Source organism: Leptodactylus fuscus, chromosome 7, assembly GCF_031893055.1.
Source record: "Leptodactylus fuscus isolate aLepFus1 chromosome 7, aLepFus1.hap2, whole genome shotgun sequence".
Taxonomy (NCBI): Eukaryota; Metazoa; Chordata; class Amphibia; order Anura; family Leptodactylidae; genus Leptodactylus; species Leptodactylus fuscus.
This window is the reverse complement of record NC_134271.1, coordinates 49854348-49872149: the sequence shown is the minus strand read 5'-3', so window position 1 is coordinate 49872149 and position 17802 is coordinate 49854348. Positions and strand designations below refer to the sequence as shown.

The following is a 17802-nucleotide window of genomic DNA, read 5'->3' as shown; positions in this document are numbered from 1 at the left end:
CCCTTTCAACAAAAAGCATCACTTCCGACGACCCTCAGGGTCCACTCTGATGTTCTGGCCCCCAGATGTGGACAAAACTCTGTCCACATGTGGCTACCAATGGCCCAAAACGAGGTTTGCCCACGTGGCCATTTTATTCACTTGGCTGAGTATACCGTCTCTGAATGCTTTCCTTAGAAGCAACACAAACAGCAGCAAGAAAAAAAAAATGTCTTGGCACCATCTGCAAAATCTTAGTAGAATTGGTGACCACCTTGATAGCGGTCTGGAGCCCAGATACGCAAAATAATGCATATACACCAACTAAAAAGGCAAAACACACATGGCTTAAAAATGTCGGTGTAGATGCAAGCAAAAAAGCAAATGTGTAAGAGCAACCTAAAGGGTTAAGATAATGTTCGTGCTTCACTAGCCACTTGTTATATCAGAAGAACCTTCATTAAAGACCAGATAAGATAATGTAGGAGAGAAGGGTGAGAGACACACAGAGGGCAAGAGATGGAGGGCGAGAGACAGACCGTGAGAAAGCTTTCCACAAAACGAAGAGTCCATCCACTGTACATCCGTAATACAATGGCACATAGAGAAGGAGACCAATGGACAGTAACAAGGCAGTTACTCTGGAAGTAGAAATCCTGCACAGTTTATTTCCAGCAGATAACAACAGAGATGAGTCTTCAAGGACCCCATAACAGTTCCATATCTACCTTGTATACATACCACAGTTCTATAAGTGTAACGTCCATCTTTGTAGCTAAACCACTGCCAAAAATGTAAGTAACATTATCTGTACTGTGCATGAAATGGCGCATGTGTTACAGGTTAAATCGGCTGCAAACTCTGTGAAATGTTTTGCAAGTTGTGGGTACAGAAGCATGTTTTTACAGCAAAGGCTGTAAAGCGAAGTGTATGCTCATACAAGGCCAGGAGGGGAGCCCTAGGGGATACAGGAGCTTACAGCTCATATGTGGCAGCCTTATATATTTTTGCATTATGTTATTTCACAAAATAGCAAAAGGAAAATCCGCTACGCACCATGTAATGCCTGAGTAAGGATACAAAGCAACTCCTGAAGAGTCGAGCCCGAGCGAGTCCTGGTGGATGCCTAGCAACAGGCAAAATGACCACATCAGATCTACTGTACATGCCTTGTTCAGGAGTGTTCATAGTATGTGGCACACTAAGATGTGCTGGACCAAAGGAGAGTGGGGGTGGAGGCTGTGGGAGAGGGATCCAGAGGGACCTCACTTATTAAAACTGTCCGACAGAAGAACAGGCCTTGTTGCCAAACATTTCTGGGAAGATGGAAGTTGCATTATGATTGGTTTCTACAACTCAGGCCTAAAGACTCCGTGTCAGATACCTCATTCACATACATCAGATATGGCTGGTTTAAAGGAGCATTCCCATATGATAAAGTGACAGTGTATTGCTACAATATGCCATTTTTTATGATCCATGGGTGTCTGACCACTAGAAGCCCCAGTGATCCTGAGTGTGAAGGGGTCACAGCTGTGACTCAGTGCTGTATTTCTTTATTTTTTCCATTCCCCCAGCTGGCTATGCTGGTAACTACAGGATTGGTGAAGGACCCGAAGGTTTAATGGCATCACTTTATAATGACCAGTGTTGTAACTAGGAGTGGCGGGGCCCTGTGGCGAACTTCTGACGTGACCCCACTATTATGCCCCATAATGGCCCCTGCACACAGTATTGTGCCCCATAGTGGCCCTTACACACAGTACTATGCCCTATAGTGTCCCTTGCACACAGTATTACGCTCCATTGTGGTCACCCATGAACAATTATTATACTCTGGGGTCTTTTCAGACTGTGGCCGCTGCTACCCCGGTAGTTACACCCCTGGTCTAGACAATAGCCTTGCACAGACATTGAATATGATCAAGGTGTTTATTAAATATTATATTTTTTTAACCCGTAATACACTATATCTAACATCCCTTCCAAAATGTAATTTATTATTTCTGCAGCTCCCTTTTTACCAGACAGAAGGGCCTTCATCTTGTGGATGACAATGATTAATAGGTTCTGCGACCGTGCTCCAGTGATGGATCGGGTGCTGATGCTCACATATTAATAACTAAATGGCAGAAGGATTTTATGACTGACATGTTCACTGGTGTGAAACTTAGATGGAAAAATTGAAGAAAATAAAACAAAGCAAAAAAGATGTCAATGACCCAGATTAGAACCATTAAAGAATTCTCAAGACTGGGTCAACCCCTATAGGCATGGGATGAATACAGACATTAAAGGACAGAGACTTCCCCCTTGGGCTATATGGCAGCCAGTTACTGCTTTGTGAAGTACTCATCCATGTATAGCAGGAATACACAGCATGACGCCATACATTATGAATGACTGTAGCCTAAGGGAGGGGGTGCCAGGACAAAATTGTTTATATGCAATCATAATTTATGGTTTCTAAAGCCTATAGGATCATTTAATGATCTAGACTTTATCAAGATCATTCATTATTGATTCGGTCAGCATCAAATTCAAGTACCAGAAAAGAACATTTGGTGCGACTAGTGCATGGCCTACCAAGACACTATAATATGCAATCAGCCATGAGTGTAACATAACATCTTAATATACATTTTCCCACTGAGGGCCTTGTACTCCACTATTCCCAGATCCCAGGATGCAGTCCTCACTGCTACCTAGTTTTGCTTGTTTCAACAATCATTTTGCTGGACTGTTCAATGATCACTAACTTTTCAGATAACTTAGTCTCTTTTCATAGAGCGTGGGATTCTGCACCAAAATGTAATGTACTTTGATTAAAAATATTGTTGCGTTCTGCCCATAAAAATCTTTCTAAAGTTCCTGCCACTAGGTGTCTCATTTCTAGCTAATTTGCTGTTCACTCTTTTGTTACTAAGGAAGTCTGTCCCTAGATACATTTCATCTTGCTTATCTCAGTGAGTATTATCTGTATTTGCAGAGGAGTGTTCCTGGATCTCCTATATTATCATCACTTGGGCTTTTCTCAGTTATTTGTTTGCTATTGTATAGTTACTCCTGGCAGAATAGTATGAATAATGGATGGGGAGGAGGGGCAGACTGATCCTTATTTTATATGTTCCCTGGCTGAGAAACAAATGTAAACTGTGTTTCAGCCATAATGTGATTATCAGCAGCAGAAAAACTGATAGGAGACCATGTTATGAGGGTTATACAGTCATATAACATATGCCCAACAAGACCATGCACATATTTCAACTTTTCAGAGAAAAGATAAGAGGAGAGGAAGAAGAGGAAACTGTCGGAGAGACTTTAATATCAAGAGTCTACGGTAGAGGAGAGACAGACTGGAGCAAAAAGTGAAGGTTGCAAGGAAAAAAGGAGCGCAATAGGAGAAAGTGCAGTCAGGTAATGGAGGGGGTGTACACCCAGACTACTCAGGTGGGTGAGATGAGAAAATTCCAGGAATGTTTGTTCTCAGCAGACAACTTTCATCTGCTGAGCATTTTGGTAAATGCTCAGTATTGGGCTGGATTTTTAGGAATGGCAGGTAGGTTGGTAGTGGGACCTGTCATTCCACCCTCCTCCAGTCCACACTTTGGGCATGTTCCGGCGGCGACTCAGCTGCAGAGAGTCTCCTCATCAAGGGAGCTTAAGAAGCCAGCTCCAGCAGCAGACTCTGGGCAGAATTTGGCTGGAGAGCCAAAGGAAGAGGTTATATTTTTTTGGATCTGGGTCCTGAGTGATTCTACTGGCTTTTTGAATTTCTGTTATTCTAGGTGAGGTAACCTATTCTATGTTTAGTTAGAGCCTAGCCGGGCAGGGATTTATTTTTGTATTGTTTCCTTTTGTTGCTGCACTATATTTTTGGAGTGAAAATAAAATCTACCTTTGTTTTGGACTAAAGAAACTGAACTTGTGTGTCTATGCCACCCCACCTAGCAACCCCAGACCCTGACAAATATATATCTGGTATGTCAGCATGCATCTCTTGCTTACTCTTACTTCCTCACCTTCTGTCTCATCCCCCAAATGATTCACTTATATGTTTAGTAAAATGTGATCGAGAAATGTTAATTCAGTTCTTGGGTGCATGGCTCAATGCTTCTCTTATACTAAGCCAATCTAAAAGACCCTCGAACTGGGTATTCCCCTTCCCCCCAGGAAGGAGATTTTGGTTTTCCTGCCTGTGTGTAGGAAACTCTAAAGACCACAAGATGGGGGGAGTCTCCTTATATATCAATGAGGAAGTTGGACAAAGAAAGCATGAACGTATGTGCGAAGACAAGCTGAAGGAACGGTATTGGTAACAGGGACATATGAACACATTGGTGGGCATAGTGCAAAGTTTTCCATCACCATCCCTTAGAAATACCTGACCAGCACAAATTATAATGCCCCTTCAGTGGCTCCTCATGGTATAATGCCCCTTCGGTGGCCCTCATACAGTATAATGCCTCCTTAGTGGTCCCATACAATATATTGCCCCTCAGCGGTCCATCACACTATCAAATGCCCTTGCAGATGCCTCAAACATTAACAGTTCCTCCTCCCCTCAGTAGTTGCCCAGACATTATATTGTCTCCCCCCCCCCTCCAGTACACTGTCCCCTTTCCAGGTTGCCCCCCCAATATAATGTATCCTTTCCAGGTTGCCCCAACAGTATCACAACCCCTTTTCAGGTTGCTCTTCCCCATATCATGTCCCTTTTCCTGGTTGCCCCCACTCCATGTATCATTTCCCCTTTGCAGGTTGTCTCCCCTTCACGTATCATGCCCCCTTTCCAGGTTGCCCCCACAGTATAATGTCTGCTTTCCAGGTTTCCCCCTCCCCAGTATCAATTAAACAGAGGAAAGGAAAAACAAAACAAAAAAAACAACAACCATAATACTCACCTTTCCCCTTTCCCCTACTGTCTGCCATCTCTGCTGCCAGCAGCCTCAGAGAGCAACAGGCACAATGTAAGTGATGTCATTACATCGCGCCTCCGGCTCCTGAGTAATACAATGATAGCAGAGACATCAACCGAATGGTGATGCAGGGAGAATATGCCTCCCTGTATCACCATTTTATTCCACTCATCTGCGCTCGGAGGACAAAGATGAGTTTGAGCTGTGATGTATCAGAGTGGCCTGAAACAGCAGGACAACACTCTAAATATGCAAGACTGTCCCAATTTCCCAAGGGGGCCCCCCACTACCATGGGGCGTGATACAAGTGCACTGTTGGCCCTATGGTTAAAGGGATTCTATCATTGGCTCTAATAATTTTTAACTAACCATATATATGTACAGCCTTTAGAAAGGCTTTTCCAGACATACCTTTTGTTTAGTAATCCTCTCTGTTATTGAATTAGCCCGCTTTTATTAATATGCTAATTAACCAGCATCATCATCCTGAGTCATCAGCAGCAGCCTTCCCTGGCTCTGACCTCCCCCTATTTACACACATCACACAGTGCTTAGTGAACTTCCGGTGCTCCGTGCTGTTTAATTAGCATATCAATAAAAGCGAGCCAATTCAAAAACAGCTGAGAGGATTACTAAACAAAAGGTATGTCTGGAATAGTCTATCTAAATATATGCAAATATATGCTTAATTAAAAATCACTAGAGCCAATGATAGAATCCCTTTTAAAGTGGACCTGACTGGTGATCTTCAAGGTCACCTCCGATTAGACATTTCTAAAGTTGGATCATCTAACAAGATAAATGTTCACACTGGATTTGTAAATATCTTCTGGGTTACAAGTCATGTACTTTACATATCTACAGCAGAGAATACATTTTTTTTTTTTTTACTTAGAACAAGGATAAAACAGTTATCTTTAATAGCAGCTGTGTGAAGACAATACAGAAGACTCATCAGACACAGAAATTCCCTTGTAGCACATCAAAGGAAAACTGACTGATGAATATGAACAACCAGAATTTATTCTTTCATCACAAGGAAGCGAGTATGACAACGCATGAAGCAGTCTGTCCTCTGGCAATGGATCATGTGCAGACCGTGGTGACACTGCAACAGTGTTGTATCAGCCATGACACAGATGAGATTGTAAAACAACTGTTAGGACAAGCCAGAGCCTCTGCTGTACCGCGCAGAGGCTGCCAGCCCGCTCTGTCTTTAGCGCCGGAATGGCGCTTCCAGTCCTTCGTGGAGGAGGGCCGGGACCTACACTTTGATTGCGGGGGTTCCAGTTTCCTTCTAGTGCCGGGGTCAGCGGCGGGCCGGAGGCTATTTAGGCCTCATTCTGGCGCTGGCCTGCCACTACTTATTCAGATTACCTGGTGACAGCTCCCCATGCGTTACTTGTTCCTATCCTGACCCTTGAACCTCCTGTGCGCCCTTCTGCTTGTTCCTGTGTATGACTTTGGCTTGCCTTCCAGACTACCTCTCCTTGACCTCCTGATATGACTACCTCCTGACCCCTTGTGGATGACCTTGGCTTGTTTCCTGATTACTCCTACTTGACCCCTGCTTGGCTACTATGTGACCTCCAGTGCATGACCCGGCACACCCGACTACGCATCTGCTTCTCCCTCCTGCTACGACGTGACTTCCTGTGTACTGGCTCTGCTTGATTGAGTACGTTTTTAGCTATCCCTGGAACCTGCAGTGACCTCTTGTGTACCGACTTGTCCTGTACGACCTCCTTACAGTGCTTCCGCTACCTCCTAGCAAACCTCAGATCACTCTCCATGCTGACCAGCCTTCTTGTTTATTAATACGCTGAGGTTAGTGTTTCTGGGTCCTCTATTGCTTGGGGTTCGCTGAGTGTGCGGCGCTATCTGGGCAGTTGCGGTTCTGGGTCCCAGAATTTACCAAGTCCAACTCCACCATCAGGATCTCTGGCAAAGACCTCTGGGGCCTGGTTCCGCTCTGGTTAGGAAAGCGTTGCACACTCAGGACTATTTTTGCCTTGGTGTTTGGGGATTCTGGTTGCCCAGGACCCCAGGTAGCCTGCCCATTTATGTATAGCATAGTTGGCCATTTAGATGTCTCTCTCTAGTGAACTGAATCACAGATGGCCAGAGTCTGTCAAGTTAAGACAAACGCTTTAAAATGGGGTTCTCTCAGATTTATTAATACTAACTGCAAATTTTGATTTGTGGGGACAGCTGGAAATCTTGGATTTTTCTAATCAATATTTAGGGCATATGCAAGTATAATTAAAGGGGTTGTCCAGGATAACTGGAAATCACTACACTAATCTAAATTCCCTCCCCCCTCCTACTTTCTAAATAACATAACTAATCAAAAATGTATATTTGCCCATATGTGACTGACCCAGGGAAATTTTCTGATTATCTGGTGACTATCCATTTCCGGAAACAGATCGTCACTTCTACTCCAGCCTACCCCCCATCCACCCCATTATACTTACCCTCCACGCTTCTTCCGGTAAAACGGCTCCTCCTCCTGTACAGATTCTGTCTGTGTAAGCTCTTTCCAAGTGCTGTGCGCACTGCTGCCAATAATTCACCTCATACGCAGTACAGTTGGATCATCGCTGTGGAGAACAGAGCAATGATGGAGAAGAGCTCGCACAGACAGAATCAGTACAGGAGGAGGAGCCATCTCACCAGAAGAAGCGTGGAGGGTAAGTATATAATATGGGTCAAGGATTGGGCTTATTAGGTAGGAAAGGATGGGATAGCTAGAGAGACAGGGAGGGGGTGTATGGGAGGGAGAGAGGAAGGAGGGGGAGTGACAAAGGTGAGAGGCGTGACTGAGGAAGTTACATAGCAGGAAGCTGAATTATGTAAACAATTTACATTTTTGTGACAAAACAATTCCTTTTGTGACAAAAATGATGACTTCTTACTTTCTCCACCGCACTTTTCTGAAACGCAAGTGTGTCGGAGTTTAAAAGCAGTGGGCATGGCCTCCAGCTGCCTGGCAGATTTATTAGAATTTACACCAAAAATAAACTTGAGTTTCTGCAGTAAGGAGGGCCAGCGATGCACCCAATTTATGAAAAAGCATGTGCCTCCAAATAAATGCACATTTTCACTCTGGTGCATATGGGATCACGGCTGGCATAGGAAACACCAGTCCTGATATATTTTCTGATGCTGTTAGCTCCACAATTCCATATTAGATCCCTGTTTGCAGTAATATACATAGCAGTCCTGATGGAAAGAAAATAATTCCTCTTGTGAAAAACCTACCTTTCCAGTCTCTCTTTCAAAATCCACATAATCACGGGTGGGGGCTTGGCGAGGCTCGCCCTGCCAGCTTGCTGGAAAGAACTGCAGCGATAGATTGGTTCCTGTGGCCACGAAAGCCTTAGATAGAGAATCAATAAACAGCAAGTCAGAGGCAGTCCATGTATAATGCCACGAGATCAAAGAAGAGAAGCTTTCTGATCAATTATTTCTGCTCAGATTATCACATGGAAATTGCTAGATTATTGGAAGCCAGGTTTTATTTCACTATAGTAGGGCTTGGGTAGTAGTAGGTCAAATTATATTAAGGATTTTGTGCCATTTTCTCCATTTCTACTGATGCATTAATGCACTGCCGATTTCCTGCAGGCAATTCAACTGCAGAAAATCTGTTATTTCTGAACACACCCTTACTGTTATTCTGAAAAACCTGATCTGCAGAAGGACAGTAAAAGACTTTGCTACTTCAAGGTTCCCATTCATTTCAGTGTGTGTGTTTTCAATGTGGAATATGCTGCTGCCAAACAAGTTCGGCAACAGTTTTATCCAATTGAGACAAAGGATTCAGCTAATGAAATCCAAAATGTCGATCCCTTCTTTCCCTCTGACATCTGTTGTCATCCAAAATCTTTGTATTTAAACATAAGAGAAATATCATATGAAATTGGAGACATTTGGGGGAACAGCATGTGACCATAGAGGTCTATGGGTTCCATGCCTCAGTACAACTTGGAATTTGTGCAATACTGCCAAGTAGCACTGGGAAATAAAAAAGTGGTAGCCCAATTAAAATTTTATGCAGCTGAAGACTTATGACCAAAACTTACTGACCAAGGTTACAGTACCTTCGGCCATAGGGTTTATTAGGGTCTTTGCACATTGGATTTGAGTATTTAGTTGGCCTGACATGTTGTAAAGATTTTCTGATCCCTGACCAGCATTAAAAAACAAAAAATGAAAAATTCACCCCCTTCCCTGAAAACTTTTTAATGTCATTTAGATTTCACTACGGTTAATATATAAATCCTATACTTTGCTGCAACACGTTATCAAAGAAAGCTGCAAAGATATTAAACCTACACCGACTTCCAATGCTCATGGCTGTACACACTGTAACACTAGAGATATTAATATCAGAGCTCACAATCCATGGCTGTAACAAATGTCCCCTATATACACTTACTATTTCAGAGCGACCATCCCTGCAGGCATTCTGAAAACGCCCCTGACGTTCCTCATGTGGCCGGTCTCGAAACCCTGTGTATTTAATCTGTAGAGACACAAACAATAAGAGAACTGAATACAAGATTTTACATCTTCACCATTTAGTAAACACAATAGTATAAAAAGTAATATAGATATGCCACAACTGCGAAAACTAAATCTTCCGTTGCCGATTCAGTGTCTGTCAGTCTTCATTTACCAGCTGCCAGCACATGAATGCTGCAACAAAGCAGTGGCCTCAGTGGTCATTCAGTACAAAGCCACGATTCTAGCATGTATAGCACATATATATACGGACAGACAATAACCACCAGAGCAGTATCGCTACAGCAGTGTTTGTCAGACGTCCCAAATGAAGTACCCCTCATAGTAGCAGTCTCTTATAAATGACTTATAACAGTTATGTCATGGTGCCTTAAGTGCCCCAAAAAGTAGCAAAATGGCCCCCACAGTGCTCTCATATGTAATATAATGACCATAATGGACCCAACAGTAAGCCCAACATGTAACACAATGAGCAATGTTAATTTTCATCAGTACCAATGGAAAAAGTCACTGCAATTCCAGGTGGCTCAGGAGCGAGTGGTCAGCTGCATGTGTTACCCTTCGTTCACATCTGTGTTGGTATTCCGTCCGGTAGAGTCTGTATGGGGACCCCCCTCCCCCCCACAAAAGGAATACCAAACGCAATTGCAGGCGCTGTGCAGTAAAAGCACACGGATCCCCATAGACTATAATGGGATCAGTGTACTTGCCGCCAGATCTCCGCACAGAACATGTGGACAGGAAAGTAGTTCACAATCTACTTTCCTGTCTGCATGATTCGTGCGGGCAGTGCGCGGTAAGCACACAGACCCCCTTATAGTCTATGGGGATCCGTGTGCTTTTACTGCACAGCGCTTGCAATTGCGTTGGTCCACATGCGGACTCTATCGGACGGAATACCAACGCAGATGTGAACGAGGCCTTGCTCTGCTCCATGCTTACTCTCTGCTTCAGGGCCTGCTGTGTAGCCAGCTATAAGATCCTGGAGCAAAAAGGAAGTGGGGAGCAGAGTTGTGAGTGATGAATACAGCTGTCCGCTCACTCGCCAAGTACCACTAACTGCAATGACTAATGCAAGAGCTCATTGCGCTTCTGATGTAAAGATGGTGCCAGAGGCCATGCCCGGGTGTCCATTCTGGGCACACAGGACCAGCATGGAGGGCAACATGTAATATAAACCTGTGGTTCTTAGCCACGGTGTGTACCTCAGGGTACTGCAGGTTGAGAAACACTGTATAAGAGTATCTGCGCTGCACTTTTAACCAGATTTTATTCAGAAACTTCAGAACCTTATAAAGACCAATTTTGATGGTCTGTCTGCACACATGATCTCCCCCCTCCACATGCTCTAGGCTACACGCATCATCTCTCCCCTCTACACGCTTTATGCTACACACATGATCTTCTCCATCTATGTGCTTTGTAGCTCTCTATACTACACAAGATCCCCCTCTACGCTCTCCATACTACACAAGAACCCCCCTCTACGCTCTCTATACTACACATGATCCCCCTCTACGCTCTCTATACTACACATGATCCCCCTCTACGCTCTCTATACTACTCATGATCCCCCCTCTACGCTCTCTATACTACACATGATCCCCCCTCTACGCTCTCTATACTACCCATGATCCCCCCTCTACGCTCTCTATACTACACATGATCCCCCCTCTACGCTCTCTATACTACACAAGATCCCCCCTCTACGCTCTCTATACTACACATGATCCCCCCTCTACGCTCTCTATACTACACGATTCCCCCCTCTTCTCTCTATACTACACATGATCCCCCTCTACGCTCTCTATACTACCCATGATCCCCCCTCTACGCTCTCTATACTACCCATGATCCCCCCTCTACGCTCTCTATACTACCCATGATCCCCCCTCTACGCTCTCTATACTACCCATGATCCCCCCTCTACGCTCTCTATACTACCCATGATCCCCCCTCTACGCTCTCTATACTACCCATGATCCCCCCTCTACTCTCTCTATACTACCCATGATCCCCCCTCTACTCTCTCTATACTACCCATGATCCCCCCTCTACTCTCTCTATACTACCCATGATCCCCCCTCTACTCTCTCTATACTACCCATGATCCCCCCTCTACGCTCTCTATACTACCCATGATCCCCCCTCTACGCTCTCTATACTACCCATGATCCCCCCTCTACGCTCTCTATACTACCCATGATCCCCCCTCTACGCTCTCTATACTACCCATGATCCCCCCTCTACTCTCTCTATACTACCCATGATCCCCCCTCTACTCTCTCTATACTACCCATGATCCCCCCTCTACTCTCTCTATACTACCCATGATCCCCCCTCTACTCTCTCTATACTACCCATGATCCCCCCTCTACTCTCTCTATACTACCCATGATCCCCCCTCTACTCTCTCTATACTACCCATGATCCCCCCTCTACTCTCTCTATACTACACATGATCCCCCCTCTACTCTCTCTATACTACACATGATCCCCCCTCTACTCTCTCTATACTACACATGATCCCCCCTCTACTCTCTCTATACTACACATGATCCCCCCTCTACTCTCTCTATACTACACATGATCCCCCCTCTACTCTCTCTATACTACACATGATCCCCCCTCTACTCTCTCTATACTACACATGATCCCCCCTCTACTCTCTCTATACTACACATGATCCCCCCTCTACTCTCTCTATACTACACATGATCCCCCCTCTACTCTCTCTATACTACACATGATCCCCCCTCTACTCTCTCTATACTACACATGATCCCCCCTCTACTCTCTCTATACTACACATGATCCCCCCTCTACTCTCTCTATACTACACATGATCCCCCCTCTACTCTCTCTATACTACACATGATCCCCCCTCTACTCTCTCTATACTACACATGATCCCCCCTCTACTCTCTCTATACTACACATGATCCCCCCTCTACTCTCTCTATACTACACATGATCCCCCCTCTACTCTCTCTATACTACACATGATCCCCCCTCTACTCTCTCTATACTACACATGATCCCCCCTCTACTCTCTCTATACTACACATGATCCCCCCTCTACTCTCTCTATACTACACATGATCCCCCCTCTACTCTCTCTATACTACACATGATCCCCCCTCTACTCTCTCTATACTACACATGATCCCCCCTCTACTCTCTCTATACTACACATGATCCCCCCTCTACTCTCTCTATACTACACATGATCCCCCCTCTACTCTCTCTATACTACACATGATCCCCCCTCTACTCTCTCTATACTACACATGATCCCCCCTCTACTCTCTCTATACTACACATGATCCCCCCTCTACTCTCTCTATACTACACATGATCCCCCCTCTACTCTCTCTATACTACACATGATCCCCCCTCTACTCTCTCTATACTACACATGATCCCCCCTCTACTCTCTCTATACTACACATGATCCCCCCTCTACTCTCTCTATACTACACATGATCCCCCCTCTACTCTCTCTATACTACACATGATCCCCCCTCTACTCTCTCTATACTACACATGATCCCCCCTCTACTCTCTCTATACTACACATGATCCCCCCTCTACTCTCTCTATACTACACATGATCCCCCCTCTACTCTCTCTATACTACACATGATCCCCCCTCTACTCTCTCTATACTACACATGATCCCCCCTCTACTCTCTCTATACTACACATGATCCCCCCTCTACTCTCTCTATACTACACATGATCCCCCCTCTACTCTCTCTATACTACACATGATCCCCCCTCTACTCTCTCTATACTACACATGATCCCCCCTCTACTCTCTCTATACTACACATGATCCCCCCTCTACTCTCTCTATACTACACATGATCCCCCCTCTACTCTCTCTATACTACACATGATCCCCCCTCTACTCTCTCTATACTACACATGATCCCCCCTCTACTCTCTCTATACTACACATGATCCCCCCTCTACTCTCTCTATACTACACATGATCCCCCCTCTACTCTCTCTATACTACACATGATCCCCCCTCTACTCTCTCTATACTACACATGATCCCCCCTCTACTCTCTCTATACTACACATGATCCCCCCTCTACTCTCTCTATACTACACATGATCCCCCCTCTACTCTCTCTATACTACACATGATCCCCCCTCTACTCTCTCTATACTACACATGATCCCCCCTCTACTCTCTCTATACTACACATGATCCCCCCTCTACTCTCTCTATACTACACATGATCCCCCCTCTACTCTCTCTATACTACACATGATCCCCCCTCTACTCTCTCTATACTACACATGATCCCCCCTCTACTCTCTCTATATTACACATGATCCCCCCTCTACTCTCTCTATACTACACATGATCCCCCCTCTACTCTCTCTATACTACACATGATCCCCCCTCTACTCTCTCTATATTACACATGATCCCCCCTCTACTCTCTCTATATTACACATGATCCCCCCTCTACTCTCTCTATATTACACATGATCCCCCCTCTACTCTCTCTATATTACACATGATCCCCCCTCTACTCTCTCTATATTACACATGATCCCCCCTCTACTCTCTCTATATTACACATGATCCCCCCTCTACTCTCTCTATATTACACATGATCCCCCCTCTACTCTCTCTATATTACACATGATCCCCCCCTCTTCCCTCTATATTACTCATGATCACCCCCCCCCCTACGCTCTCTATACTACACATGATCCCCCCCCCTCTTCTCTCTATATATTACACATGATCCCCCCCCTCTACTCTCTCTATACTACACATGGTCCCCCCTCTACTCTCTCTATACTACACATGTTCTCCCCCTTCAGTCAGGTCTGTATTTCTAGCCCTCACCTCACATTCCCGGCTCAATTTCCGGAAAAACTCCTCATTCTCGAACTTGCTTCTCTGATCCGGTACTACCCGCGGCATCCTTCCACCAACCGGGAAACTAAATATCTTCCTGTCACCCACCCGGGTCACCACACTCTGGGTGTCTCCCGCCCGGTGGTCGCCGTCTTTAGGCTCCACCTCTTTCCTGCTCAGAACTTGACCCCGCCCACACAATCACGTCCCTCAAGCCTACTCTCTTGACCCGCCCACACATCTTTGCTTTGTGACGTCACGCGCCCAGAGGTACCGGCGGTGCTGTCACATGATACTGCTGCGTCATCATCTGTCACGTGATGTCTTGTAGTCACGCAGAGTTGCGCTGTGTAAGGACGACTTGTAGTATGTGCGCGCCAATTTCTAGTGTATAGAGTTTATCAGTGATTTACCCTAAACTCTCCTCACCTCCTCCCAATACTAGCACACTTCTGTCTATGGCAGGTTGTTCACAGGCCCCAGAAGTGTCGCAGTTAGCGAGGGGGCGCTAACCTCACAACTATTAGTAAGGTACGGTATGCCTAGCTAGTCATGTTCAACCAAACTGAAGTGTTTTTGTAATGTAAAGATGGATGCTGGACGGTCAGCAGAAATGGAATGACGTGAATGGCCCCATGTTGGGGTATTTGTGAAAAAGCTCCATAAAACTTTTGGTTGGGGCCCCACGTGGCGTAAACGTTGAGGCAAAATACGCAGCGTTTTACACTTCCTTCAAAGTGGATGTAGAAATATGTGTGCAGTGGAAAATCACAGCACGTCAATGATACCTACGGAAACGCCGGCGTTTTCTCTACAAGATCCCCTCCTCTATGCCCTCTATACTACACAATAACCCCCCCAGACTTTCTATAATACACATGATCCCCCCCCTCTACACTACATATGAACCCCCTCTATACCGTGAACTTTCTCTGAAAAATGCTGCAGCAAAACCCGTTTTTCACTGCGACGCACTACGTGGGACCTAAGAAGGGATAATGGGTCTCATTGGTGAGAGATGACAGAGGCAAATCTAGATTTAGTGTTTGGTGTCTCCATCCCTGTTCTGCTTAAAATAGGAGGAGAGAAAAGTCCTGCAAAGTCTATGGGGTTTTCGTATTTCTGTGTGCAACCTGTTTAGATAGATATGGGTTTCCGTTTTTCGGGTCACCGAGTGGACGCAAAGAACAGAAACCCAAACACTAGTGTGAACTTAGCATAAGACTTCATTGGCGAAAAAGAAGAATTTGTTTCCAGCACCACATTTTGGAAGGTAGCGCTCTATAGATTAACCCCTTCCTACTGCTTTCTTTTTACAGTTTTTGTTCTTATAAATACTATGTTTTTTATTTTTCCGTTCACAGAATAGTATGAGGGGTTTATGTTTGTAGTACATGTTTTGTACCATTTGCTATTCCATTCGATTAGCTGGAAAAAAATTCAGAATGGGGTGGAATTGGAGAAAACCGCATTTGTACATCTTTTTAAGGGCTTCGTTTTTGCGGTGTTCATTGTGCAGCCAAAACGATATATCTATATTCTGTAGGTTGCTACAATTGTGGCAATACCAAATTTATAGTTTGGGGGTTATGTTTTTTTTTTAATCCCTTAAAAAAATACAAAACTGCAAAAAAAAAAATTCACATGGAGTTTTTCTTTTTGATTTAGATTTTGCTGTTTTTCTGAGCCAAAGCCAATAGTGAATTCAAAAGGAATGGGACATATAATGGAAGAACTTCTACTTTTCCCTTCTTGCTCAATTTACTTCTAGCTTTTGCTCAAAAAACTGCAGCAAAATTTGCAGTAAAAAAAATGCAACAACAACAAAAAATAGCCAAGATTCACATGAGTTTCATCTGTGAAACTTGGTCCCTGTGTGAGCCAAATTTACAGGCCTGGACACTATGGTGGGAGACTGATTCCTAGCATTATAGTTATTGTCAGCGTCTGGGGTTGCTAGGCAGGGTGGCATAAACACAAATGTCCAGATTCTTTAGGGCTAGTTCACACGGGGACATGGACGCTGATTTTGACAGCTGATTTCGCGGCCAAATCAGCCTCCATAAAATGTAGCCCTATGTGAATTGCTAGCTTTTTTTTTTCTGCTAGCTTTTTTATTGCTAGCTTTTTTTGCTAGCAGAAAAAGAAGCAACATGACCTTTCTTCAGGCGTTTAACGCCTGAAAAAATGAATAGGAGTCTATGGGGCACTGAAAAAACCGCTAGCGGTTTTTGGTCGCTTATTTTTGCAGCTGTTTTGGCAAAAACAGCGACTGAAACCGCTAGCGTTTTTTTTATCATGTACTTTTTTGTAATGCAAAAAAAAAAAGCTTAAAAAAAACAGTGACTGAAAAAGCGTCAAAAACAGTGTCAAAAACAGCGTCCAATGCAAAAAAAACAGTGTTTAAAAAAAGCGATGTTGAAAAATCAGTGACAAAAATCAGCTAGGCTTTTCCAAAACAAAGGTAGAGTTTATTTTCACTCAAAAATATAGTGCAGCCTCAAAAGGAAACAATACAAAAATAAATACCTGCCCGGCTAGGCTCTAACTAAACATAGAATAGGTTACCTCACCTAGGATAACCGAAATCCAAAAGCCAGTAGAATCATTCAGGACACAGCTTCAAAAAAAATATGACTTCTTTCTTTGGCTCTCCAGCAAAGCTCTGCCCTGGCTGCTGGAGCAACTTCTTAAGCCCCTTGACAAGGAGATTCTAAACAGCTGAGTTGCTGCAAGAACAACCACGAAGTGTGGACTGGTGGGGGGGTGGAATGACAGGTCCCACTGCCAACCTACCTGCCATTCCTAAAAAATCAAGCCCAATAAACAGAACTTTGAACTAACACTCAGCAGACAGAATTATCTGCTGAGAACCATTCTTTCTGGAGTTTCTCATCTCACCCACCTGAGTAGTCTGCGTGAGATGTACACCCCCTCCATTACCTGACCAGCCATCGGCCTACATTATCTATGAAACTAGGAGTCCCTCCCTCGCAGCAACATACTGTTCTGTAGTGATGACAGTATGGAACAATATTTTGCTGGTAAGGGCTCGTTCACATCTGCGCCCATACTCCGTTCATACAGGTTTCCGTTTCCTGCACAAAACAGAGCAGGAGACGGAAAGCTGCCGGACTCTTTCCAACCCATTAATCTGAATGGGTTTGAAAGGTGTCCGGCCGTGAGCGTTTTATGCTCTCTGTCGCAAAACTGGTTTTTTTAAACCGGACAGAGTCGGACATGCAGTACCCTGTGTCCGGTTTAAAAAAAAAACGTTAGAAGACGGAAACCTGAAAACGGAGTCCGGGCGCTAGTGTGAACCCAGCGTAAGCAGGGTCACGTAACATAATAGATAACTATAATGCGAATTTGTGTGAATCTCGGATTAGGCTATATTCACAGTACCGTTATTAATGTCCGTTGCTGTCATCCATCTGAAAATTTGCCAGATTTATCACATTAGCTGATATTGGATATATGAATGGT

The 17802-nt window shown here is 44.5% G+C and overlaps 1 protein-coding gene across 3 annotated transcripts in view; it reads right to left on the bottom strand.

The window, feature by feature from the left end:
- CBFB (core-binding factor subunit beta) overlaps positions 1-14482 on the bottom strand; it is a 31204-nt gene extending 16722 nt beyond the window's left edge. For all 3 annotated transcript variants that reach the window (XM_075281903.1, XM_075281904.1, XM_075281902.1), the window contains exons 1-3: positions 14305-14482; positions 9343-9429; positions 8163-8279 (exon numbers count right to left, since the gene is read on the bottom strand). In XM_075281903.1, coding sequence (XP_075138004.1) covers positions 8163-8279; positions 9343-9429; positions 14305-14382 — 282 coding nt within the window. In that variant the 5' untranslated portion in view covers positions 14383-14482. The remainder of the gene's footprint in view (positions 1-8162; positions 8280-9342; positions 9430-14304) is intronic.
- Between the last annotated feature and the right edge of the window lie 3320 nt (positions 14483-17802).